We start from the raw sequence: 27,506 nt of genomic DNA, 5'->3' as shown, positions 1-27,506 counted from the left end.
CCTTAAACGATAGACCGCCCGCAGGGGCGAGAGGGGAATTTTTAATGACCTTGTGTGGGTGTGTCCTGTCAACTCTCCCACCTTGGTGAGCTTTGTCTGGTGGCTGCTTGCTCCTCCTCTGTGAAGTGTGTGTTTTGGTGATTTAGCCGTTTTCAGTTACTTTTCAGTTTAGTAAAACTAGAAGTGCTAGAAAACCTAAAAGTCAACCAAACACGGGGGCCAGTTTAGCTCAGTGGAAAACAGCGAATTGAGTTCGAGTCCAACCTGCGGCCCTTTGCTGCATGTCTTCCCCGTCTCCCTCTTCCTCTGCACTTTACTCTTCATTTTCACTATTACTATCCAATAAAAGGTAAGGTGCCTTGTTTCTTTGAGGATTTCTCCAAAATGTGATGATCAGAGTTATGGATGGTCTGGTATGATAAGTGGTTTTGTTTGGAGTTGTGCAGAACTTGTCTGTGTCACCATTTCAGAGAATATGATCAAGAGATGACAATAGCCAAATTGTCCAGCAGGTGCCACTGTGGAGATGGTTTCAGATTGTTTTGAATCGTCAATACAAGCACAAACACTTCAAATCTTTCATGAAGCCTTGCTTTGCTCATCATGGCGACACCTTCACTGGAGATCTGTATCTCATCATTGCCATAGTTATGTCACAGTGTAGCTGGAAGCTGAGCCAAAATCCAGATTAAAGGGCAAACTTCATAAATCGCAAAACTGACCTTTATCTTCTGAAGCAGAAAATCCACATTTATTCCCAACTAAGGGTTTAAATGCACAAAGGGCCAAAATAAGACAGAAATAAAACAGGAAACAAACACTGAGACAGAGACTAAGATGCACAAACTTGACAGGGACAAAAAAGAAAACAAACATGAAGCTGAAACCAGCTAAACACATGTGACACAGGGTTCATAAGAACAACAGGCAAATTTTTACTCAAACACAAAGTCCCCAGAGAGATGCATGCTTCACTACCACAAACCTATCATCCAGGGGAAGGACAAAGAGCCCAAAACAGTAAGTAGTTTATCTGTAATTCTGTTTTTATAAATTCCTTCACCTTCTTTTACTTTGTGTTTGTAAGTGTGGCTTTTAAAGGACAATACGAGATCTAGTAAGGCTATAATTAGGTAACATGTTCTTATTCTTATGAGGTAGGCCTGATACAGTTTGTTTGCACCATCTACTTTCAAAAAGTTTAAAAAGAAGAAAGATCAGAAACTAACAGAGATCAGTGGAATTATTTCCTCTCCTCAATCTAATCCACTGACCTTAAGTGTTACTCTAATTTAAAAGCTTTGTGAGCTCCTGATGTCATTTCAGTGTTAGAATTCATAGACACTGTTGTGTCTGACACTTTACTATCAGGTTGAAGAAACCTTTTGTATTTCCCATCAGTTTCAGTGCAGTGTTTTCACACGTAAAGAACAACATGGGGAAATTCTGTAATTCTTCACCAACGTGTCTGATCAGATTAGTGGAATAAAGAAATATTTATGGCTTTTTAACTTATTGCATTTATTTTCTGTTAGAAAAAATTAAAACATTTAATTGTAAACTGATTTGGTTACTACAAATTTGTGTATGAACATATAAACTCTGTCGTTTCTTGCATGGTGAACTTCACAGTCACCATCATTATGTGATGTGTTGGTTTAGTGTGTGACCAGCTCAGTTAGAAGAGACTCCCCAATCAGGGCAGCAAACAATACAAACAAACAACAAATCTGCAGAAGCAAAGTTAGTCACCAGAACTATTCTGTTAGCAGACATTTATCACAGATGGCTGGTCTTTGACTCTGACCACACTGCAAGGTGTCACCCCTTATTCAACAGAGCATGTCTGTATCAGAGTGTGCAGATCCTCTCTGGAAACCCTAACTGTAAAGCAGGTCTCAGTTTATTTTTCATAGTAAAAGGAAACCTCAACATCTGTCAGCCTACGAGACCCTCCACAGATTTTTCAGGACTCAGTGAACAAACACCAGATATTTTTTTTTCTATTTGTGGACTAGGTAGAGGCACAGGACTCTCTCAGCCAACATGGGACCCCAAAACTACAAGCTCGACATCAATATTGTATCTAGATCAGCTCTCTCAAGTTACTGAAGTAATTATGTGCTTAAGAATGCATTCTTCGGGTGGCCAGAGAGAAAGGCCAGATTCTATGGCGTGGGGCGAAGATAATGTTTTTTTTCGGATTACTCCCGACTAACCATGGACCGGCGTGTGTCCTTGAAACAAATCAAGTTGGAGTTGAGGGAAAGAGGAGTGGAATACTCCCTGCTCTACCCTGCCACTCTAGAAATAAAACATAATGGAGCAAGGCACAGATTTTCTTCACCTGAGGAGGCTTCAAAATTCATTAAGAACACCCCCCACGCACACACACGCACAAACACGCACAAACGCATCCTCCAACCGTTTATGCATGGACGATGAATACAGAGTTTATCACGCAACATCAAAGGGATGTGCCTTTTTTCACGTCACGCTGTGCGCCACGTTATTGTTTACATGAGATGAATTGCAGAATGGCAGATAGAGACAAAATACTGTTACTGTTAATCTGACTATCTGCAGTTTTTACATGCTTACATATACACACGCAGTTACTGTCCCTCCATTTAGAAAGGCAGAGGCATCACAGTGTGATTATTTTACATGTAGTTGTTTTTTTCCCTGTGTATTAATATTCAACATTGCTATCAATACATTTTTCAAAAAATGCCTCTCTGTGCAAAATGGGTTCAAAAACATAAACAGCTGTGGGATCCTGTTTGTCCGTGATTTGAACGGGGAACAAATCGTGGCAGGATCAGCCTGATGTTATTTGTATCCCACTGTAACTTTACTGTATAAAGAGCTAACATCTCCAAAATGTCAGGAGTAGTTAGTCATTACAACAAGTGTTTGTGAACTAAAAATCAAGAATGTGGGATACTTTAACTGAACAAACACACACATCCACACATGTGCAATAACACTAAGTGCAATAATCTTTTCTGGCATCGTTGTATTTTTACTCAGTTGTATATAGCATTCGTATTCTATTTTTATCTTATTGTATATTTTTATTCTATTTTATTCTACTGTATATAGTATATTATTTTATTCTATTCTGTACAGCTGTGTACTGTATTTATTCTTATTGTATTCTAATTTTTGCGTCATAACTTTTGCACTGTCCACTTCCTGCTGTGACAAAACAAATTTCCCACGTGTGGGACTAATAAAGGTTATCTTATCTTATCTTATCTTACTGTTTGTCCGTGATTTGAACAGCCCAGCGCGTGCTCCGGACGAAGGGAAAAGCAATTACGCAGGGGAGACCTACCTTGGCATTTATGCAGGTAAAGCCAAAGGGAAGATATGCTTCACCATATTTTCTAGTCTTTGGCTTAGAATGAAGTTGGTTTGGAAACATATTCAGCTATGCTTCCTCTCCTGCTTTGCGTTTCTGTGTGCTCCCCGTGCTAGCAGTGTCCAAGTATTTTTTTGGGTTTTTTTCCCTTTCATTGGTCCCCCTTTAGAAGCTGGCTTTCTGTAACTTGAAGAACAGAGGAGTAAGGACAGAGTGGTGGTGTGGGGATTGGTGTGCGAAGAAAGAATAGGAAACCTCCCTTTGTCTTTGTTTTTTTTGTTGTTGTTGTTGTTTGTTTGTTTGTTTGTTTGTTTGTTTGTTTGTTTGTTTGTTTGTTTGTTTGTTTGTTTGTTTGTTTGTTTGTTTGTTTGTTTGTTTGTTTGTTTGTTTGTTTTTGAATTACTTATTTATGTATTTATTTTTCAGTTCTGCTATCAAAGTTTAAAATGAAATAAAAATTGTTGATGACAAAAAAATTTAATTTTTTTTCATATCTTTTCTTTTACTTTAAATATATAAACTAAATATATAAACTTATACATATATAAAATATATAAACTTAAGCTGTAGCTGTGGCTCATGTTTCTGGAGTTTTCAATTCAGAATCTTCACTCTCAGGCTGTAGTGCAGTGAGTGACACCTACTGACAGGTACTAAGTGTGGTTGCTGTCAGCTTTGGTAGCGTACTATACCTTTGTGCAGAAAAGAGTCACACTGACACATTCAGACCGTTTAAGAAGCGCTTGGAGAAAAATGATTTAAACAAAAATACCTAACTGTATGCAGTTTTTTAAAGGATAAATAGTCTACATACATGTCTGAAAGTGATTATTATGAAAGTACTCATTTTATCTGTAGCCACAGTCATGCTTCTAATTATCAGGTGCCCTCTGTATTGCTGTTACACTGCTTAGGTCAAATTGAAACATTTTCAGATAATATAGACTAATATCAGTGAAAGTGATAAACTTTTCTGTACTTAATCATCAGTCAGTGAAGGACTGAAAGCCAGAGAAAAAGACTTTTATAGTTTCATTTTCTTTATGAGTTGAAACATGGCGCCACCTTGTGGATAAAAATCATTTCTGAAGCTCTGAAGACTTTAAAATGTGAAATATTTTCAGAACAAATTAAAGTGCAGGTTTTTCCTCTGGTTGTTTCTATTGCAGTGGTTGTAGGTCTTGTAGTTTTGATCAGTCAGTGTTATTATCTGACTGACATTTTCCTTCTTCTAGCTGTACTGACTGACCTTTGACCTCATGTGTTGATGACTCTTCGCCTCTGTCTCCTCTCACAGGGAGAAGATGATCTGCAGGATCCTGCTGCTCATCATCCTCACCTCATGTGTCTCTGGTTAGTTTACAGCTTCACTTTATGAACTCCAAATAAAGCTCAACAACAGATTTGTTCCAGGCAGGCAGAGGAGAACCACAACATCACACTGGAGTGGACGTTCACCACCAAACCAGACAGATCTCCAAAACTCTCAACATCCGCTGTGAACTCTTTATCAGTGATAAATCCAGGCTCAGGACTGATGACTCGGGTCTTTACCTGTGTGAGGTGAACACTGATTATGGCTTCAGTGTTGGAAGATGTCAACTCAATGTCACTGGTAAGATGATTATAATTGCTATTTTTATCTTTATTTAAATAAACAAGAAGTGAATGACAGGTGTTAAGAACTGTATTATCTTGTACATGGCAATAAACATCATGAGTTAAAGTCCACATGGTCCTGGGACTGACAGCAGCAGCTCTGTTTGTCTGCTGTCATTATTTTTGTTTTACAAAGGAAAAACATCTCTTACTGTTACGTCTGTTTTATTGCCAGAAAATAAATTATATACAAGGTAATGAAGCCACATATGGGGGAAGTTATATACATATGTGGATAGATACAGTGTTGACAATGACTGTTGACAGTGTTATAACTACTTGCACTTTCAATTCAGTTTCCACCCGCATGTAAGCTACAAGATCTACAAAACACTGCTTTTGCTTATTATTACTTTCTTTTGGTCGTGTGAAGAGAACCTGCAAAGTAAGAATTTCATTGCTCTGCGTAACCATTTGTGTTTTGCGGTGTACATGACAATAAACTTCTTGAATCTTGAACACTTTATTAATCCGAGGTGGGAAATAGTTCTGTTTTAGATGATCGGTTGAATTATGAAAGCTAAAAAATGTAAACATTGGAAATATAAACAAAATAAGTAAAAATAAGTCAAATAAAGTGAAATCATAAATTAAATATTTCAAAGTTAAAATAACACCATGGGGAGCTTAAGACTCATCATGAAGATCGATCACTCCACAGAGCTGGGAAACAAGCTCTGAGGACTGGGGTTCACGCCATCAGGAAGTTTTCTTCTGATTGGTCAGCAATCAAGGTGAGTGTGTGACAGTTCATGTAATCAAAGTTGGGGTAACAGTCAGGTCTCTCTCCTGACACATAAGATTGATGCGGATGAAAGCTTTACCCTTGAAATACACGAAAACTTTACAAAGGATGTAAACATATTACAGTGATTATCACACCAAACATTAAATTAAACAAACCCCAAAATCACAGTTTTGTTTTCCAATCCAATGAAAGAAATAAACGATGGTAATTATGAGAAAACAAACAAGTGTACAGTGTAAATTGCTCGTTTTGGAAAAATTGTGTAACAGAGGGCTGAATATGGATGTTTACTTATTGTCTCCAGTGTGTTTACTGGTTCTATGACCTGCAACTCTGGCACTCTCCCCAACTTCACACCACATGATTTATATCATTATGTTATCAACAAGGCCTCAAGTTATCCTGGATAGGATCTGAAGGCCTACAAAAGCTTGGATGCTTCTCAGTATTTTGTGCCATGATGAGAAACAGTGTTAGTGTTAGTGTTAGACCGTGGGTGCAGCGTGTTTCTGAAACACGCTGCACCCACGGTCTCTGTCACTGCTCAGGTATTTATGTGATGAGAGAAGAAACTGGCAGAATGAAAGTTGGAACGAGTCTTCTGCTCCTCGCTTTTTCCCCTTATAGACTGTAGACTTGTAGTCAAGACCGCCTAAACCAAGACCAAGACAAAGTCGAGATGACACCGAGACAAAAAAGTCTTTAAACTGCAGCCAGATGCTGCTTTGTTTACGGGTTTCAGGCATATTTATGTGTTCTTGCTTTCACACAGTCCTCCTCACTGCTGTCTACTGTTTCACTCACTTACTGAGAGGACAGACGCACGCTCCACTTGACTGTTGCGTCTCTCACCCTCTCTGTTTTTCACACAATGATATTATCCTATATCCTCGCATGTGATTGGCCACAATATGGAGGGATTGGAGCACAGCTGAGCCACTGTGTGAGAGCTGAGCAGTGAAAGGAAATTAAGTGAGGAGCCGGCTCTCGCTCAATGGGAGTCGACTCTTCTGATTCACTACAAAGCTCTCTCTAAGCACGGCTCTTACGGTGTGTTCACACCGAGCGCGATAGACGCGACCAGAGAGTCAGGTTTACATGTAAAGTCAATGGAAAAGTGCGATGACGCATGATTGCAGGTCCCGCGAAAATTCAGAAGCGTTTGACGTGACGCGTCAAACGCGTCAAACGCGTCAAACGCGTGTCAAAGTAGCGCATCGGGCGCGTTTGGCGCACGTATTTTTATCTGCGCATCAAATGGGAAGAGTCGACTCCCATTGAGCGTCAGTTTTTTTTGTTGCATTTTGTGCATACGCGCGTATCGCGTCTACCGCTCGAGTTGGAAAAATCTGAACTCCAGCGTCATTTCGCGCTGCGGCAACCAATCAGGAGCCTGGTGACGTGGCTCTGACCTAGGTCAAAGGGGCAGGTCCAGCCAAAGCCCTTCGTACTTCATTCAATATGGAGGAAAGGCTAATCAAGCCGCAGCAAACCACCCGGAGCTGTACGACACCAGCTTCTTTCTGTACTGAGACAGGAATAAAAAGGACCAAGCTTGGAGGAACATAAGAGATCGGGCAACCTGGTAAGTTCATTCATTTCTCTTTTGAAATTTTTGACTGACCCGGGGAAGCCGCACAAAAGCTAGCAATCCCGCCCACTGCCCCGCTATTTTCCCACTGATGTACAAATACCTTTCTGCTCTTATGCATGTTGTCATATAGAAATATATGTTATTGTTTATTAATAAACAGCACACCGTGGTCCTGCTGTTCATCCGTCACTGCCTCGCTTTTTCGCTGATTTTTTTTTATTGCACAGTACAACTTTCAACAATGTGCCTTGCATTCTGCAGCCTGATTGACAAATCTCCTCCGTGTCGTGTCTCCTGCGCTTGCCAAATTTGTCATGTTTGGTTTTGATAACCATCACGTCCAATAGAAAATACAGCACAAAAACACCCATAACTATGACCCTCATTCGGACCCTCAATAATACTTTTACGTTTTGAAATCTACAAAGGTTTGCACTTTGAGAATCAATTTGTGAGAACTGTGACTACTGTTCATGTGTGTGGGGAAAAAAGTGTATAAAGTGCGTGGCGAGGGGCTAGTTATTCTGAGAACCCCTGCAACAAATGAGGGACCACTGTATATACTTTCTCTATGACTATTGTTTTCAACCTGTTAACATTTAATATTGTCTTGATAGAACCAACTGATTCTGCAGCAGAGCATCCCCTGTTGCATCTCCTGGCTCCCCAGTCCCTGGTCCCTGAGCTCCTGCTGCTGCAACCACAGGTATGTAATTGTAGCAACAGCTGTCAGCAAGCACTGATAGCTTTTTACTCTGAATCAAATCAAATCACTTTTATTGTCACATCACATGTGCAGGTACACTGGTACAGTACATGCGAGTGAAATTCTTGTGTGCGAGCTTCACAAGCAACAGAGGTGTGCAAAAAAATACAATAACATAAAACAAACAAAATATAAGAATGGCTAAATCTGAGAGTAATAAATATATGTACAATATAAGAGTGTATGCATTACTAGATGTGTATATTAAATGTTTTTCTATGTGTGTGTGTGTGTGTGTGTGTGTGTGTGTGTGTGTGTGTGTGTGTGTGTGTGTGTGTGTGTGTGTGTATATACATATTTTACAAATTAAATAGAGTAAACAATAAAATAAAATATATAAAATATATAGAGGTTGGTAGTTGAACATGTGCAAAATAAGTGGCATTTATATACAGTGTGGAGTGCATAATGTTGAAGTTCCAGTAGTGAAGCTGAGGTGTCTATGAAGTGTTCAGCAGTCTGATGGCCTGGTGGAAGAAGCTGTCTCTCAGTCTGCTGGTTCGGGACCGGATGCTGCAGAACCTCCTTCCTGAGGGAAGTAGTCTGAACAGTTTATGGCTGGGGTGACTGGAGTCCTTGATGATCCTCCCCGCTTTCCTCAGGCACCGCTTCCTGTAGATGTCTTGGAGGGAGGGAAGCTCACCTCCAATTATCCGTTCAGAGCACCGCACTACTCTCTGGAGAGCTTTGCAGTTGTAGGCGGTGCTGTTGCCATACCAGGTGGTGATGCATCCAGTGAGGATGCTCTCAATGGTACAGTGATAGAAGGTCCTGAGGATGCGGGGGCTCATGCCGAATCTTTTCAGTCTCCTGAGAAAGAAGAGGCGCTGCTGCGCCTTCTTCACTGTTTTGTTTGTGTGTACTGACCAGATCCTCAGCCAGATGTACTCCAAGGAACCGGAAGCTGCTCACTCTCTCCACAGCAGCGCCGTTGATGGTGATGGGGGTGTGTACTTCTCTGCACCTCCGGAAGTCCACTATCAACTCCTTTGTCTTTGCGACGTTGAGGGTGAGATGGTTGTCTTGACACCAGTGGGTCAGGGCGCTGACCTCCTCCCTGTAGGCCGTCTCATCACCGTTGGTGATAAGACCCACCACTGTAGTGTCGTCCGCAAACTTCACAATGATGTTGGAGTTGTTAGTGGCTGTGCAGTCGTAGGTGTAGAGTGAGTACAGGAGAGGGCTCAGTACACACCCCTGTGGAGCGCCAGTGTTCAGTGTGATGGGGGATGAGGTGATGCTGCCCAGTCTGACCACTTGGTGTCTGTCAGACAGGAAGCTAAGGATCCAGCTGCAGAGGGAGCTGCTCAGTCCTAGATCCTGCAGTTTCCTGTCCAGCTTCGAGGGAACGATGGTATTGAATGCTGAGCTGTAATCTACAAACAGCATTCTCACATACGTGTCTCTCTTCTCCAGGTGTGACAGGGCAGTAGTGTCAGGGCTATGGCATCATCAGTGGACCTGTTGTGGTGGTATGCGAATTGTAGAGAGTCCAGTGAGTCGGGTAGTGAAGAGCAAACAAAGTCCCTGACCAGCTTCTCGAAGCATTTGCTCACGATGGATTGTTGGATTCCCTTGTGATTACCTTTACTAAATATCTACAACCAATCTGTTTATATCCTGTTTTTTTTTTTTTTTTTTCAATGTTGAAAATGAAAATCTAGTAGCAGCCTTCTCATTTCTTTGTGTTGTTTTGTGTTGTATTTTACAGGCCCACAGAGAAGGACAGTGCCGAGGCGAACGAGGGACAGGTCCCAGGACGGTCCATCAGCAGTGGAGCTGGCCATCCTGGAGTCCCTGAAGAGGCCATGCCAGTCTCCAACGGAACATTTCCTCCTCAGCCTTGTTCCTGCTCTTGAGAGCAATGCCGACTCACACGAGACAATTTGTAAAATTTCAAATTTATAAATTAGTTTTTGAAAACAGCACAGCTGTGTTAAATTTGGAAACATTGGACCCCAGCAATCAGTAGTTTTCTGATGAGGCAGCAGGCTCTTGTCGCGTAATCAGTTTTACCCCGGTTCTTTTTATTCCTCGAGCATCCAGAGATGGCACCGGACTCAGTAGTCATTTTCACAAAACTTTATTCATCTTTATTCATCTTCATTTAAGCATGCACTTCTAGAAGGGAAGACGAGGCCGGTGTCCCTCTCCAAAAATCTTCACCCCTTTGTTCGTTGCAGTCAGCTTTATAGAGTCTGTGTCTATGTGCACGGGCACATGAATGCCTACATGTGCGCGTTCCCTTGTGTCTATGTGAGTGCTCGTGTGTGACTGTGTGCGCATACCTGTGTGCATAGGTGAGTGCACATAAGTGAGTGTGCGTGTAGATGTGTGTGCGTGACCGTTAAAACACTGTGGGTGTAGGTAACTCCCTAGAGGTCATAAAACCATGTTGAGACCCCCACCCATACATCCTCTGGGGAATTTCCACTCAGCATTAACTCTTCTCTGTTTTACCTTCACAGTTCAAGTGGGGGAGGGGTCTTCCTACAATAGTTCTACATTATATTTTAACACATTTCTAAACTCTAAATCAGCTAAATATTCTACACTCTCCAGGGCAGAAACAATGTTCTTATTCTTCTCCTCCTTCCCCTTGAGGCTCTTCCACTTCAAGCTGGGTCCTTTTTATTCCTGTCTCTCTGTACGTAGTTATATTTTATATATTTATGTTTAATGTTTTTCTGTTTGAGAATTTTAATATTATTTGAAATAAATTTTTGTAATGACTTATGCTTCAGTTCTACTACACAGCAAATATTGGCACACAGCTTGACACATGTAGAATTAATTTCATGTTATACTAATGAAAAAATATACTACTATATAGGAACATAGTGAAGATCAATTATTTAAGAGAATAAAGAGAGGTTAGTTTATTTTGGAGTAGACCTCCATTTATTAAGAAAATTTTTAAAAGGCAGGGTTGTGGGGAAGTCAGTGGGTCTTCAAACAGGCTATTCTTTTGGCTGCCAAGACACTGCTCCCTCTGCCGAGAAGTGGGCCATGAACTTCTTCTTGACCAGGACAGCCTCTCTGGAGGAGTTGTTGGCTGCTACACGACCCAGAACTTTTTTGAAAAATTAACCTGTGATAAGACAGCATATCAAGACAGAATTGTTATTATAATATAACTAAAGATTAACTGTGCACAATTTTATCTAGCTCTGTTTTAAAAAAGGGTTAGGGTTTTTTTTTTTTTAAATTTAAGGTAATTTATTACAGTAGTTAAATTCTGAAACATCACCAAACACTTTGTTGTACAAGGAGGCCCTTATTAAATGTAAGTACACAATAATAATTCATCTTGGCACAGGCGAATGTTCCTCTTTTGATACAGCTTTCATTTGGAAGTGACACTGTACACAACACAGATGGTCAAACTGCAGTGATACAAAATTTATAAATCATAATTATGCTCCAGACTTATTTTAAATCAATACTAGTGGAGCTTAGTTTTGTAATAGAATATAATGATGCTTGAATCAATGGTAGCCCAGTTAGACACACATCCTCTGTACAAATGCGTCATGAGATAAAATAACACCAAATCCAGCCATATAATATATTTAAAAAAAAAAAAAAAGGTCCACATCGTCCCAAAATAGGAGGGTGGGGTCCATCACACTTAGTCCAAAAATTCAGGGTGAGGGATGGCAGGTAGGTTGGGGGTGTTATGAGTTTCAATGGCCACTTCTAGGTCAGGGTTTCTCCTTTTGTCACCCTTGCCTCAATGTATTCAATCCTCCTCTCCAGCGCTGTCAGCTTCTCGTTGAGTGTGGCCAAACGAGATCGACACGGCATGTCAAACGAGTTAAGAAAGTCGGCGATCTTCTTGATGCTGCTCGTAATTACTTCTATGTACTCTCGATTCGCCCAGTCTTGGTGAATCTCTTTGCACTGGATCTTCCTGGCCAGCCATGTTGGACGAGTTGCAGTATCCCTCTGCTTTCACCCAGGAAGCACAATGAAGCCTCCAGCTGGACCTGTCGGAGGTACTCCTGGGGGTTTCTCGGCGGTCCGCTCAGGTCCAGGTCGCCCACGGTACCGGATCCACACTCCACGGGCAGCAGTCTCGGCATTAACTCCTCCACGTCTGACTTTATTGTAGGTCTTGCCGAGTCTTGCTTTGAAGAAAGTAGCTAAAACACATGAAGTAACAACAGGCCTTTTGTACTGTACATATGAATACTGTGACATCTGCTTTTCAAATTAAAAGCCTGTGTTTGAATTCCTGACAGGCTCGCAGCTCACCTGCCCCAGTCAAAAAATGGTGTGTGGCAGTCTTTAGTCAGTTCATTGACTGTAATGTGAATTTTTGTCTTTATCGTTTCATGAAGTTTTCCAGGGAGGCTGGCGTCCTCTGAATGGAGTGGATATTTCTCTTCACTCTGTCCTCTAAGGAGGAGCTCGCGGCACTCTCCAGCTTCATGTTGTGGATGAAGCCAGCGTGGCGGTCATGCTTGGCGTTTTGTTCCCTCTGCTTCTCCTGCTCGTCCTGCCTCTTATAGCGCTTCACATTATTCTCCCTGTCCTCCTCCCGCTGCTTGGCTTGGTCCATCATCTCACGCTTCTTTCGCTCCATCTCCTCTGCAGAGAGCTTCTTGGGCACGTGGTTCCTCTGTCTCTGGTAGCGGCCCTTCTGTGGGCTGGGAGCTCTGGGTTCCTGCTTCTTTTCACTCCGATGTGAGGAGGATGAAGAGTAGGAGCGGCTGTCCTTGTAATTCCTGTGAGGTGATCGGGATCGGCTCCTCTCACGCCGCCCTGAGTGACCGGAGGAGGTCGAGGTCTGTTGATATCTGTCTGTTGGGAGCTGTAGACCACAGCCTGGATGATGATGATGAGAATGAGATTTGGTGTCTGAGGAGTTGTCTCGTGGGTGTGACCTGTGTTTCTTCTCATCGTCTTCCTCCGAGCTCAAACTTGAACTCCTCCTCTTATGCTTCTTTTCCCTCCTTCTGTCTTTGTCTCCTTTCTTCTCCTTCTTCCTCTTCTTTTTCTTGTCTTTCTTATCAAGGTTTTGGCGAAGCATTTCTTTAATTTTCTTCATCTTTACTGGATTAGTCAGGACTTCTCTCTTCTTTGCTTCCTCACGTTTCCTGATTTCAAACAGGGGGTCTCCCCTGATCTTGGCAGCCAAATCGAGGCTGGAGGAAGGGGTGGCGGGGTTAAATATGGACCCAGGCAGGAGGCCTGTCTCAGCTGAGGGACTGCTCTCTGGCTCCTCATACTGGTCAGTGATCTGCTTGTCAATGGTGCACCCAAGCAGGTACTCATCCCTGGACACCTGACCGGCAGGGCCCTGGTACATCCAGTCCAACCGATCATCTTTTTTTTTTTAAGACGCCGGTTTCCTCCGCATATTTTGTCATTTCCTCTCGGGCTCGTTCCTCCTTCAGCTGCTTCTGGAGCTCCTCGATCTTTTTACGTTCAGCCTCATGTTTCTGCTCAGCTTTCCAGACACGCTCAATGTTTTTCATAGTCTGGGGGTGCCAGCTCTTTTTCAAGTTCAGATCACCGCCTCCCATCTTGAAAAACGTTTCTTTTCAGTCCCAAAGAGAAATGGAAATGGCCAAAACTGACCGTTAGCGACTGAAGGTGAAACCACCAAAGTTTTTCACCAGCTGGAAAATGGAGCTGCCGACGCTTGAGTGTCGAGTCTTGCTTTTGTTTTTTTTTTTAAACTTTATTTAAAGTATACAAAATTACATATAAAATGTACATACATATTCAATTACATATACAAAACCGTGATCACACACCACTCACTAAAGAAAAAGTCAAACAAGGAGGAAAATCGAGCATCTGAGTCCACAAACCACTTCTAAAACTTACAATTTCAATACATTCCAGGGGAAAACTTTCCCAAGTTTCAGGTCCATTGTTCGTCTTCTCCGCAGATCTGTAATGGTATGTTTACTCACCACATCACTACCTATCATCTTTTGTTCTAACACTCCTTTGGCACGGATTTTCCAAATATGTGTGTTTATAACACACATTACTAACCAAAAGAGTCTCCTTTTGTCTTCACCCATTTTTTCTTTAAACAAACCATATTTAACTGCTTTAATATTAACATCCACATCATAGCCAATCTCTGTCATCTTCTGCCTGATCTCAGTTGTCCTATAACAATCCAATAGAAGATGTTCTAGGGTCTCATCTTTATCACAGTTGGTCATGGGACATTTCATGGTGGTAACGAAACAACTCCACTGTACCACTGCTCTCACAGGGAGGCGCCCGAGCGAGATGAGCCACACCACGTCTCTCATGCTTTCGGATAATATTTTGTCTTGTATATTTTTAACTATTAATAGATTTTCATCTTGATTTGCATACTTATATTGAATTACACCTTCATTTTTGGTTTCATTAATTTTTTTATAGATATTACAGAGTTACACACCAAAGTTTATAGCTAAACCAACTAATTTGCAACGTCAGAGGTCAGGGTTCAGCAACTTAATGGAATTCTTGAGAGCTTTAAGGTCGCATGATATGCTCTGAGAACACAATGGGATGAATAGCCGCCTTGAGACCAGGAGGCCCAGGTTCGAATCCTGCTCAAACCCACTACTGTCCTTAAAACAGGGGTTGACTAAGCGTAGATGTAAGTGACTTTGCAAAATGTCCCATATTTAGCAGCAGTGGTGCTGAACATGTTGCTAACAGCTCCACATTTTCCTCCCTCTGTACCTGGGTAGTTTCTGCAGCACCAAAGAAGTCCACCTGTCCCTCTCCTCACGTTGTTATGATTTCCTATTGTGTTTGACAAGGTTTGTGATCTTGCCACAGTGTCATGTACCACGTGTTGTCTGTTTCCATGAGCGTAGAAACTGCTTTAATTATCAAGCGAGTGAACCATGATGAGTGTCTACAGTGGTAGTTATGAAGCTAATAATTAGTGACATCCTATTTATTCTAAATTAGTAAGATGAGCAATGAGGTTGAACAAGGCACAAGCCTCAACCACTCAGCAGGAGAGACTGAGAGCTTTTTGCTTTAGTTTTAATTTGACTTTATATTAAGACCGTCTATTCTTGTCTTGTGAATAAAAGAAACACACTGCTTAAGCACTCATGATAGTATATTTTGAAAGTGGATTTCAGTCCCTGACTATGTAAGATGACATGAATGAACATACATTTCAAAATAAATCAAGATACATAATCTACATTTCCCAATACACAAAATGTTACAGACACAGTCACAGCAAGAAGGATGTTTGCTCAGAGAGAATTGTGTGGCTCTTAAAAGAGGCTTTGTTTTTTTGTGAAGCCGAGCGCTTTGCGTTTACTTGGCCTTGGCGGGCTTCTCGGTCTTCTTGGGCAGCAGCACAGCCTGGATGTTGGGCAGCACACCACCCTGAGCGATGGTGACTCCCCCCAGGAGCTTGTTGAGCTCCTCGTCATTGCGCACAGCCAGCTGCAAGTGACGCGGGATGATACGAGTCTTCTTGTTGTCGCGGGCTGCGTTGCCAGCCAGCTCCAGGATCTCAGCGGTCAGGTACTCGAGCACAGCTCCCAGGGGCGCCGGCTCCTACACGCTCGGCATAGTTGCCTTTATGCAGCAGTCTGTGGACACCACCCACGGGGAACTGAAGCCCGGCACGGGATGAGCGGGTCTTGGCCTTAGCTCTGGCTTTGCCTCCAGTCTTGCATATTTTATCATTTATTTTATATACACACACATATGAACAACCAAGCTTACATATACACACCATGGGCATGAATGTCATGGTAATTTTGGGCTTTTTATTATTTTAAAACTTTCCCAGAGTGGAATGATTGTTCACCATTCATCTTCAGTGACTTTAAAAAACAAAAAAAACAAGAATTCATTTTGGATTGTCTCTTATCCACACAGGGTCAAAATATAAATGCAGGCTCAAATATATACATGCACTTACTTACATTTTTTAATAATTGGTGCTGAAGGTTCTACAGTGTCTTAGGTCGACAAAGCCAAGGTCTAATAACTCGTCGTTAGCGACTGATTACAACTTTTAGTGACTGAGAGGTTGCCAACCAAGAAAGAAGCTCCTCCTCCAAAAGCAAACCCTTTAAGCTCGACTGAAATTTGCAGCTGTCCACATGTGAACAAGCCTTCTGGAAAAATGTTTTATGGTCAAAGATGTGACAAAGATTGAGACAATAAAGAGGTATGTTTAGGAGGAGCACAGGTGAGGCTTTCAAATGGACAAACACTGTAGCAACTGTCAAGCATGGTGGTGGTAGCAGCATGCTCTGGGGCTGTTTTGCTTCCAGCAATACTGGCAGAATATTAAAGGAGGAGGACTACCTCCAAATTCGTCAACTTTTTCTCAAATCAAGAGCTGGACAGGACAACAATCCAAAAACTAAACCTGGTTTTGGAATAGATAAGGCAAGCTTCAGGAATCACCTTCCCCGACCCTAATGAAAATGTGTGGACTATGCTTAAAAGGAAAACAACCAGAGTTAGAAATTCTCATGCACCCAATTCTTGTTTTTTTAAGTCATTAAAGGCACATCCTGTATGTCTGATATGATTGATTATGCTCAATAATCGATCCTGGAAAAAGGACACTTCAAAGAACTAATTAAAACCCACAGAAAACCCCAAATTACAACGGCTTTCATGAATCTGATGGGAATACATGACTGAAATTTTAACTTGTTGCACTTTTGTCTCTTTCCCTTTGATAATGACAAAAATTTTAGTTCCTTTAGCAAATAAACAAAATGTATAATCACACATTTTACAGCTTGGAGTATAAATATGGCCTTTTTAACAGGTATATTATTAGATGTTCATTTAGGGTGGTACTTAGCAAACAGTAATGTGGCATGTCGCAGTTTTCATTATCCTTATATCTATATCTGAATACGTCAGCTAACATTAAACAAAAAGAATAAACAAAGGTAAATTCAGAGGAAAGCCTTTCCAGGAAAAACAAGTCGAGCACATCGTAAACAGGCTCAAACTGTCTGTTCAAGTCAGGAAAAAATGCATAATACAAAACGCACTTTCATGTCATCTCTGAGAGATGCAGCTGTTGCTACCTTATCTTTTATGTTACTTGGGATACCAAATAATGTGTTACTATCTAAACAAAATAAATATACAAAAAAACAACACAAAACTGTTTAAAATGTACCTCAAAAAACTGATGGTGACAGCTAAAAATTAACGTCTCACACTACCAACTTTTTTGTTTTTAACCTCTGGGCTGATCAGGCTCCAGAGGTGATATGATGGGAATTAATGTTGAAAAAGTCAATGCACGTCTTTGAAATGTAAAGCCGCTGTGCCCCAACAGGTTTAACAATACCAAAAGAGGATTTAGAGAGATCTCAGTCATGATGTTCTGGACACACCCACACATTCTAAGAAGTGAATTTATGAAGTAAAACAGGTGAAAGCAAGTAAATGTGTTTACCATGAGTGTGTTGGACCGTGGCAGTTTGACAAATCCAACAACAAGGCATAGTGTTTCTTTTGCTTTGGCCTTTGCTTGGATGTACAATATGACGTTCATGCCTCCAAAGATGACTCATCTGGTTTCTGAAGATACTCTTTGACAAGACTGACAATTGTCAATACTTCTGCCATGGCACCTTTACCTTCATCTCCACACACTAGCTTTTTGGCAACGCAGGGGATTTCCACATATCCAAACTCTTTCAGTCTGGATACCTGCTGGGCTGTAATAGGATGCAGCCACATAGCTGTGTTCATTGCAGGGCAGAAGAGGACGACTGGTATCCCAGGTTCTTACCACACACGTCAGCAGATTATCACAAATACCACTAGCAATCTTTCCAAGACTGTTGGCATCAAGAGGGGCAATGACAAGTAGATCTGCACAACGCCTTAGCTCAATGTGTAGCACAGGGTCAGATCTCTGTTTCCACAGCTCCCATTCATCCTCGTCACTGTAGATTTTGACTGACACCTCAGCAGAATTATAGAAGTGCTTGGCATGCTCTGTAGTGACTACTCGTACATCCACCCCAGAGAGTTCAAGAAGCTGGGAGACCAAAAGAGGCAGTTTCAAGGCTGCAACACTCCCTGTCACTCCAACAAGGACATTAAATGTCCCGGAAGTTTTCAACAAATCAGTTTTTAAACTTGACATGTGGTCGTCTTGCTGCCTGTCAGCAAAAAGAGCAAAAAGAGTCTTGCTTTTTTTTTTTTTTCTTCTTTAAAGTCTGTGAGCCTCCAACCGGCGCGCAACGTTTCACGTCCTGTGTAACTAAAACGATTTCCTGTGTGCTCTCAGTAACGTGCTGCAGGATTGTTTAAGATACAAACACTGCAGGCCGGCAGCTCCGCCTCCGTCCTCTTCACATGCTCAGACCGTCTGAGCCTCTCTGATTTCTGTCAAAACATTTTGTTCTTTACTCAAAGGTTCATTTGTATTTCTTTACATTTCCAACACTTTCTCCTTCAGCGTTTATTCATCGGCCACTTTGGAAAAGCTTTTCTTGTTTTTAATAAACTAAACGTCTGGTGACGACGAGGATGAAGAACACCACCATGAAATCATCATCACCATCATATTTATTTAGTCTCTGATGGTTTTTATCTGTGTGGAAATAAAACCATTAAAACCCTGATCAGCTGTTTCTGTAAACAAGTGTGACATCATCAATACGCATCATTTCTGATGATTCAAAGACACAGGCACACTAGAGAAACAACAACAGAAGAAGAACTCTGGTCCACGTCTCCATCACGCCGTCCTGCTCCGAAGGTCAGGGTGTCGTTGGAATGATGTCATCAGACTCCTCTCTCTGCTCTTAAGTTCAGAAATGGCATTAACGCCCCGCCCCCTCCTGCTCAGTATCGTTTGTCCTCCGGCGGCGTGGCCACGGTCACCTCTTTGCTCCCGAAGTCCCAGAAGGCTGTCATGTGGAAGGCCATGTTGGAGAAGACCACCAGGTACTCGAAGGCGGCGAACAGAGAGTAGATTCCTGCTTCACAGTATTTGTTGTGGCGTCTGAAGAAGTAGGCAGCGATCACACAGCAGCTGATGTTGACCAGGAAGAGACGCAGCTTCCAGTGATATGATGTCACTTCCTCTGAGCTCACGTAGTGTCTCTTGATGACGTACCACAGCCAGCACGTAATGAGCATGTGCACCAGCGAGCTCCCTATGAACGTGATGAACCCGTACTTATGAACACTGTAGGTTTCCGTGGACGACACGTACGTGAGCATCACCAGGCCGGTGTTCTCGGCGAGGCTGCAGAGGAGCGCCAGCCCGCTCAGCAGCAGCTCCGGCAGCCTGTCGGCGAAGCGGCTGCGGTAGAAGCTGAAGTAGGCGAAGGCCACCAGGTACCGCGGCGCCGAGTGGAGCCCGATGCAGCCGCTCCAGATGTAGCGCTCGGGCGCACCGCTGATGGCGGAGCTGATGGACGGGAGGTAGTTGGACACCTTACAGTGCGTGTACGTCGTTTCCTCATAGTGGTACCAGAGGGAGATGAAGATGCAGGCGATGAAGCCGGTCACCGGCAGCAGAAACGTCCCCACGGAGAAGCTTTTGAAAGGCAGCCGGATGAGGAGCCGGTCCCGGTCCAGGTCCAGGTTGCTGTACGGCCCCTGAAGCATCCTTCACGGCTCCCGAGGCTAGCTCCGATCAACTCAAAGCCTCGCTTATATTTCCGCAGATCGCGGGCGGATTCGTCACGCACCAATCGCAGAGAGGCTTGCGGCAGCGCGCAACATCAATGCACTTTTCTCCAATGAGCAGCACACACCGAGGCGGGGCGATGCTCCACGTGGAGCCCGTCACCAATCACGAGCCGGAGCGGCACCGCGTCACAGCCAGTCACACACTTTAAGAGCAGCGAGTCTCCTCTGTTCGCTACATTTTCTGCTCTTATCACAGGGAAAGGAACGTGAGGAAGAATGGCACGAACCACGTAGTGTTTCTACAAGGCTTCGGGAAAATGAGTGGACGCGTACAAGAGTAGGAAGCACGGGGGTTTGGGAGCCCCAGACTTAGAGCTTGTTTTGCGAATTCCTTTTATAAAAATTACTCAAAGCGCAAGTTCTCGGGGTGCCCCGTGGGTTCGAGGGAAAGAGCAACTGTGGCAAAAGAAAAGAGGCAGGGCCAGAGCGGGTGTTCCATACCACAGACTTATGTTTGGTGACTTATCAAGTCAATGGGAACATTATGGTTTAAATATTCTCCAAGATAATACGAAAAATATCTATAAAAAAAATTAATGAAACCAAAAATGACGGTTTAATTCAATATAAGTATGCAAATCAAGATGAAAATCTATTAATAGTTAAAAATATACAAGACAAACTATTACCCGAAAGCATGAGAGACGTGGTATGGCTCATCTCGCTCGGGCGCCTCCCTGTGAGGGCGGTGGTACAATGGAGTTGCTTTGTTACCACCATGAAATGTCCTATGACCGACTGTGATGAAGATGTATGTGAATTAAATAAAATGTGGAACACTGCCCATTCAATAATATCGATAGGGGAAGACAGCTCTGACGGAGTGGGTATTTTCTTTAAAAAAGATGCGGTGAATATAATCAAAAGAAGGGACATAATACCGGGACGACTCCTCCTTGTTGATTGCTGTTATTACGGGCAAAGGTTGCGTATTATTAATGTTTATAATGCACCCGAACGAACGAAAAAGATACAATTACTGAAAAAACTGAAGTATTTATTAGAGATTGGTTTTAATATAATTTTGTGTGGAGATTTTAACATTGTTACTGAAGCTACTGACAGAATATCCAAGGTTGAATTTAGAGAACTGCGAGAAAGCAAATTGTTGGTTAAAGTTTGTAAGGAAGCAGCACTTCATGATTTATACAGGCACTTGCATCCACATACCGTCCACTGCACTAGATTCGATTCGTTAACTAAAACAAGGATTGATAGATTCTACATATCACATAATGTTCAAGGTCTGAAATATGACACTCTTTTAACAGACTTTTCAGATCATATGGTGGTTATGGCAACAGTATCGTGTTGCCCCCATGAATTTTTGAACTATTGGAAATTGAATACATCCTTGTTAGCAGACGAGTTACTTAGGTTCGAAGTTAAATCTGAAATTAAGAAAATATTACATCTTAAGATTTTTACTACTTCTTTCTCGGAACTTTGGGAGCTCCTTAAACGACGTATGTGTCAATTTTTTAAATTTAAAGCGAGAGAAATAAATCATGCAAAGAATGTAAAATATAATGAAGATGTGAGCAGATATATATATTTAAGAAATAAGAAGGAGAAGGAAGAGGAGGAGGAAAATCAAATGATGTCTCTTAAAGAGGACATTGATCGAGTCAATAGAGAAGTTTTATTTAATATGTTGCGACGTACTGACTTTCACGGGAACAGTGATTATATGATTCTTAACAATCAAAAGAAATGTCGAAATGATTTTATTGTCTCAATTAAGGATAAACATGGAAAGTCAGTTTTTAAAGAAGAGGGGAAAAGACAAGTAATTAGAGACTATTGTTCGGAGATGTTTTCATCCATAGTTACAAACAGCGACGCTATTAACAATTTTTTGAGTGAGGTTGAACCATTAGATCCTGTCATTTATGAAACTTTGATTGGAAAAATTAAAAGAGAGGAAGTGGAGTCAGTAATTAACCAACTTAGTACCGATAAAACACCTGGTCTGGATGGACTCCCCTCTGAATTTTACAAAATTGTGAGTAAAGAACTGTCTGAATTATTAACTCAGTATTTTAATGAAGGAATAGAAAGAGAAACAATGGGTAAATCGTTTTATGAGGGAGTTATGTGTTTATTATATAAGAAAGGTGATAGAGAAGACATTAACAATTATAGGCAACTGACAATAATGAATGTAGATTATAAATTTTTTTCTAAAATAATTATGTCCAGACTAGAGGATGTATTAGATATTATCATTGAAAAAGAACAAACATGCGCAATTAAGGGACGACTGATGTGGGATAACTTAAGTATGTTAAGAGAAATTATTTATAATGGAAAGGACTCAGAACTCTGCATTTTAGGATTAGATCAAAGGAGAGCTTTTGATTCTGTTTCCCACTCCTATTTATGGAAAGTAATGAAAGCTTATAATTTCCCGGACCAATTTATTTCCATTATTCAATTGAGTTATAAAAAGTCCCTAGTGCAAGTTAAGGTAAATGGAAAGCTCTCACCCCCTTTTAGTGCTGAGTACGGGGTTAAACAAGGATGTCCTTTGAGTGCTGCGTTATATGTCCTTGCAATTAATCCCTTATTGAAAAGGATAAATGATGATAAACGGATTAAGGGATACGTCCTTGACAAATCCCATAAAATCGCAGCTTTGGCATATGCAGATGACGTGACGGTGATAATTAGAAATCAAAACGAACTGTCTTCAGTTATGGAGATATTACAACACTACGAACAGGCATCAGGTGCTAAGCTTAACCAAGAAAAAACTGAAGGGGTGTGGCTTGGACATCAGACCAGACAACCTAAAATGATCTCTCTTTGTAGGGAGATTAAAATTTTGGGTATATGGATTGATAATACTGACTCTAGTTTACTAAATTGGAATAAGAAAGAAAATGAAATTAAAATGGAAATTATGAAATGGGAAAACAAAGATACAAATTATAAAACGCGTATTAATATTGTAAAAACACACATAATTTCAAAACTTCTTTTCCTTGCCACAATTTTTCCTCCCGCGAGAACAACTGTAATGAAAATAAGTAAGATGTGCATTAAATTTTATCTGGGGATCCAATCGAGAAGTGACTAAGAGAAAATTTATGTACAAGACTAGGAAACACGGGGGTTTGGGAGCCCGAGACTTAGAGATTGTTTTGCGAATTCCTTTTATAAAAATTACTCAAAGCACAATTTCTCGGGGTGCCCCGTGGGTTCGAGGGAAAGAAGAATTGTGGCAAAAGAAAAGAGGCAGGGCCAGAGCGGGCGTTCCATACCACAGACTTATGTTTGGTGATTTATCAAGTCAATGGGAACATTATGGTTTAAATATTCTCCAAGATAATACGAAAAATATCTATAAAAAAATTAATGAAACCAAAAATGAAGGTGTAATTCAATATAAGTATGCAAATCAAGATGAAAATCTATTAATAGTTAAAAATATACAAGACAAACTATTACCCGAAAGCATGAGAGACGTGGTATGGCTCATCTCGCTCGGGCGCCTCCCTGTGAGAGCGGTGGTACAATGGAGTTGTTTCGTTACCACCATGAAATGTCCTATGACAGGCTGTGATGAAGATGAGACCCTAGTCCCTGTGTGTTGGCCCTGCGACAGACTGGCGACCTGTCCAGGGTGTACCCCGCCTCTCGCCCTATGACAGCTGGGATAGGTTCCAGCGCCCCCCGCGACCCTGAAAAGGACAAGCGGAAGCGAATGGATGGATATTCTCCAAGATAATACGAAAAATATCTATAAAAAAAATTAATGAAACCAAAAATGAAGGTGTAATTCAATATAAGTATGCAAATCAAGATGAAAATCTTTTAATAGTTAAAAATATACAAGACAGGGTTGTTCCAGATAGGTGTACGTTTGCATGGGATCAATGAAGACGCCGTCAATTTTAGAAACTAATATTTAGTATTTACTGTCATATTCCCATATATCATTGTGATGTTGTTTATTCTATTACTCTTGTTCTCTTCTGCTTGTTTTCTTTTTTCTTTCTCAGCAGGTGATCCAGGTGATTGATATATGCATTTTTTATTTATTTCTTTTTTTTTTCTGCTCATTCTGTTGGTTTTTGTTTTTTGCCCTTCTCCCCCGTCCCTCTTCTCAGCTGTTTCTCTTTCCTTCTTTCTTTCTCCCCTTCTTTCCCCCAGTCAAGTCTGTCCCGTATTCAGCAAGTGAAAATAAAATAAACAATAAAAGGTGAATCAAATGGACCATTACGGCAAGGCTGGGATGGTCAATTTGGTAAAGTAAATCCGTTGGGCATCTTTCTTTGCCTTTAGACAACAATTCTGATGGCAAAAGAGTCAAACGGGACAGGCAAAAAAAAAAAACAAAAAAAAAAAGACCGCCATCAAGAGCCTGGTGGCGAAGGGCACTCTGGTGCAGACCAAGGGCACCGGGGCCTCCGGATCCTTCAAGATGAACAAGAAGGTTACTGAGAGCAAAGCCAAGAAGCCCGCAAAGAAAGCCGCTCCTAAAGCCAAGAAGCCCGCCGCGGCCAAAGCCAAGAAACCGGCAGCAGCCGCTAAGAAGTCGCCCAAGAAGACCAAGAAGCGGCGGCCAAGAAAGCGCCCAAAAGCCCCAAGAAGGCGGCAAAGAGCCCCAAGAAGGTGCTCAAGAAGGCTCCTGCACCAAAGAAATCCCCCGCCAAGAAGGCCGCCAAGCCCAAAGTCAAGAAGGCGGCCACAGCAGCCAAGAAGAAGTGAGCTGACACCACTCTCACACTCAACAACGGCTCTTCTCAGAGCCACCACAGCAACACACAAGAGCTCCTTCCTCTCGCTCACTCACCACTCTGTCATTCACAATAATGTCCATGTTATTAAAACACGTTTTTTTTTTTCTCCATTGTCCTCATTACAATTACAACTTGGATTACTATCATGGTGCACATTAGTGCTGTTTAAGCAAGTCTACAACTCCAGAGGAATACAAATATTAACAACTTAATATTTATAATCACACCTTCGTAATACAAGTCATAAACTGTTAAAAGTTAGCAACTACATTTTAAAATATTCTATTAAACAACACATAATACATTCATAGATGCATGTTATTATTCACGTATGAAATACTGAGTTCTATTTTTTAAAAGCCTACACTGGCTGTTGTACTGGAAGTACACTGTATATTTTAATGATACCTAGCTAATATAATCCACTTGAAATGCTCTAATCTACAACCTTACCTGACTAAATCTAGTCCAGTTGAATTGATATTGTGTGATTTCAAGGACACATTTTACTCCAAGCTGAGCCCGTACTGCTATTTATTTTACCATGGAGCTCTGTAGCGTGAAGGATGAGGGGAATTAAATTATTTCAAAATAGTCTTGAGGTTTACTTCTTGACCTCACCGATTCTTTGGATATCCCAGCTGAAGAAGAGTCCGGGGCTGCCCTGTGTCCCCCTCCACAGCAGTTTTCCACTAATTCTATTGTTCAGTCTGGGGGGGCTGTCCTCTAACCAGACTAGTAACTGTGGCTTCTTGTTCTTGGCTGAGGCAGATTTCACTCACTTTATAACAGGCAGACCCCCACTGTCAATGCATTTTTCACACTATACAGTTACACACCAAAGTTTATCGCTGAACCAACTGATTTGGCACGTCAGAGGTCAGCAACTTAATGTCATTCTTGGGAGCTTTAAGGTCGCATGAAATGCTTTGAGAACACAAATCCACTATTGTCCTTAAAACAGGGGTTGACAAAGACATTCTAACAAAAGCCACACTTAGGAATCATTTCCTGTTCTTCTGATCACCAGCTGCCCCCTATTATCCAAGCAAACTCTATTGTAATAGTTTTATTCTACTCACAATAGACACAAAAACCTAAGCGTAGATGTAAGTGACTTTGCAAAATGTCCCAAATTCAGCAGCAGTGCTGAACACGTTGCAAACAGCTGCACATTTTCCTCCCTCTGTAGCAAACAAGTCCACCTGTCCCTCTCCACCTGTTTGGTGTTATGATTTCCTGTTGCGTTTGTGGTCTTGCCACATCATGAACTGTGTGTTGTCCGTTTCCATGAGCTTAGAAACTGTTTTAATTATAAAGCGAGTGAACCATGATGAGTGTCCACAGTCAGTTATGGAGCTAATAATTAGTGACATCCAATTTACTCTTAATTAGTAAGATGAGCAATGAGGTTGAACACGACCCCTAACCACAACGCAGGAGGCAGAGCTTTTTGCTTTAGTTTTATATCAAGACCTAAAGTAAGTTTCATTGACAAAAACACACAGAGCTTTGGAGTTAATGAAAGTAGTTTTTCTTTGAAAGTGGATTTCAGTCCCTGATTATGTAAGATGACATGAATGAACGTACATTTCAAAGTAAATCAAGATGCATAATCTACATTTCCCAGTACACAACTTGTTACAAACACCATAACAGCAAGAAGGATGTTTGCTCAGAGAGAAGTGTGTGGCTCTTAAAAGAGGCTTTGTTTTTGGTGAAGCCGAGCGCTTTGCGTTTACTTGGCCTTGGCGGGCTTTTCTGTCTTCTTGGGCAGCAGCACAGCCTGGATGTTGGGCAGCACACCACCCTGAGCGATGGTGACTCCCCCCAGGAGCTTGTTGAGCTCCTCGTCGTTGCACACAGCCAGCTGCAAGTGACGTGGGATGATACGAGTCTTCTTGTCGCGGGCTGTGTTGCCTGCCAGCTCCAGGATCTCAGCGGTCAGGTACTTGAGCACAGCTGCCAGGTAAACAGGGGCACCGGCTCCCACACGCTCAGCATAGTTGCCTTTGCGCAGCAGTCTGTGGACACGACCCACGGGGAACTGAAGCCCGGCACGGGAAGAGCGGGTCTTGGCCTTAGCTCTGCCTGACGTTCATGCCTCCAAAGATGACTCATCTGGTTTCTGAAGATACTCTTTGACAAGACTGACAATTGTCGATACTTCTGCCATGGCACCTTTACCTTCATCTCCACACACTAGCTTTTTGGCAACGCAGGGGATTTCCACATATCCAAACTCTTTCAGTCTGGATACCTGCTGGGCTGTAATAGGATGCAGCCACATAGCTGTGTTCATTGCAGGGCAGAAGAGGACGACTGGTATCCCAGGTTCTTACCACACACGTCAGCAGATTATCACAAATACCACTAGCAATCTTTCCAAGACTGTTGGCATCAAGAGGGGCAATGACAAGTAGATCTGCACAACGCCTTAGCTCAATGTGTAGCACAGGGTCAGATCTCTGTTTCCACAGCTCCCATTCATCCTCGTCACTGTAGATTTTGACTGACACCTCAGCAGAATTATAGAAGTGCTTGGCATGCTCTGTAGTGACTACTCGTACATCCACCCCAGAGAGTTCAAGAAGCTGGGAGACCAAAAGAGGCAGTTTCAAGGCTGCAACACTCCCTGTCACTCCAACAAGGACATTAAATGTCCCGGAAGTTTTCAACAAATCAGTTTTTAAACTTGACATGTGGTCGTCTTGCTGCCTGTCAGCAAAAAGAGTCTTGCCGCGCCCACTCATTTTGACAGGTTCTTTTCTTCGTAGTATCGAGACTAAGAGAAAATGTGGCCCGATCAGCTCAAAGCCTCGCTTATATTTCTGCAGGGCGCGGGCGGATTCGTCACGCACCAATGGCAGAGAGGCTTGCGGCAGCGCGCAAATTCAATGCACTTTTCTCCAATGAGCAGCACACACCGAGGCGGG

General features: G+C 42.0%; 5 protein-coding genes and 4 pseudogenes across 9 annotated transcripts in view; 2 read left to right on the top strand and 7 right to left on the bottom strand.

Moving 5' to 3' along the window:
* The window catches only part of LOC308401547 (uncharacterized protein), a 201,331-nt gene that overhangs the window by 106,481 nt on the left and 67,344 nt on the right, over positions 1-27,506 (top strand). Inside the window, exon 2 of the mRNA XM_080889821.1 lies at positions 4,665-4,720. Within this exon, the coding sequence (XP_080745947.1) occupies positions 4,672-4,720 (49 nt within the window). The 5' untranslated portion in view covers positions 4,665-4,671. The remainder of the gene's footprint in view (positions 1-4,664; positions 4,721-27,506) is intronic.
* Positions 11,710-12,074, bottom strand: LOC308401797 (putative protein BRICK1). Its single transcript, XM_080890226.1, is given in 2 exon segments — positions 11,710-12,032; positions 12,034-12,074. Coding segments are annotated over 2 exon segments (225 nt in total). The 5' UTR covers positions 12,060-12,074; the 3' UTR covers positions 11,710-11,833.
* On the bottom strand, positions 12,427-13,817 carry LOC308401205 (pre-mRNA-splicing factor CWC25 homolog). The gene is given in 2 exon segments (XM_080889335.1): positions 12,427-13,475; positions 13,477-13,817. Coding segments are annotated over 2 exon segments (1,203 nt in total). The 5' UTR covers positions 13,666-13,817; the 3' UTR covers positions 12,427-12,461.
* On the bottom strand, positions 14,478-15,891 carry LOC308401678 (histone H2A-like; annotated as a pseudogene). The gene has a single exon. The product of its transcript is annotated as a histone H2A-like (transcript).
* LOC308401595 (phosphopantothenoylcysteine decarboxylase-like) lies at positions 17,656-18,263 on the bottom strand (annotated as a pseudogene). The gene has a single exon. The product of its transcript is annotated as a phosphopantothenoylcysteine decarboxylase-like (transcript).
* LOC308401406 (post-GPI attachment to proteins factor 2-like) lies at positions 18,300-19,803 on the bottom strand. Its single transcript, XM_080889609.1, has one exon. The coding sequence runs from the start codon at positions 19,736-19,738 to the stop codon at positions 18,968-18,970; it is 771 nt and encodes a 256-aa protein (XP_080745735.1). The 5' UTR covers positions 19,739-19,803; the 3' UTR covers positions 18,300-18,967.
* On the top strand, positions 23,526-24,645 carry LOC308401781 (annotated as a pseudogene). The gene has a single exon. The product of its transcript is annotated as an uncharacterized misc_RNA (transcript).
* Positions 24,790-26,665, bottom strand: LOC308401798 (histone H2A-like; the record flags this gene model as incomplete). The annotated part of the gene is made up of 1 exon (XM_080890227.1): positions 24,790-26,665. A coding segment is annotated over one exon (357 nt), but the record flags the coding sequence as incomplete, so codon positions are not given.
* LOC308401497 (phosphopantothenoylcysteine decarboxylase-like) lies at positions 26,605-27,336 on the bottom strand (annotated as a pseudogene). The gene has a single exon. The product of its transcript is annotated as a phosphopantothenoylcysteine decarboxylase-like (transcript).

Source organism: Rhamphochromis sp. 'chilingali' (assembly GCF_963969265.1).
Source record: "Rhamphochromis sp. 'chilingali' genome assembly, chromosome: 1".
Classification (NCBI taxonomy): domain Eukaryota; kingdom Metazoa; phylum Chordata; class Actinopteri; order Cichliformes; family Cichlidae; genus Rhamphochromis; species Rhamphochromis sp. 'chilingali'.
Note: the sequence above shows the minus strand (reverse complement) of the source record. Positions and strands in the feature narration are given on the sequence as shown.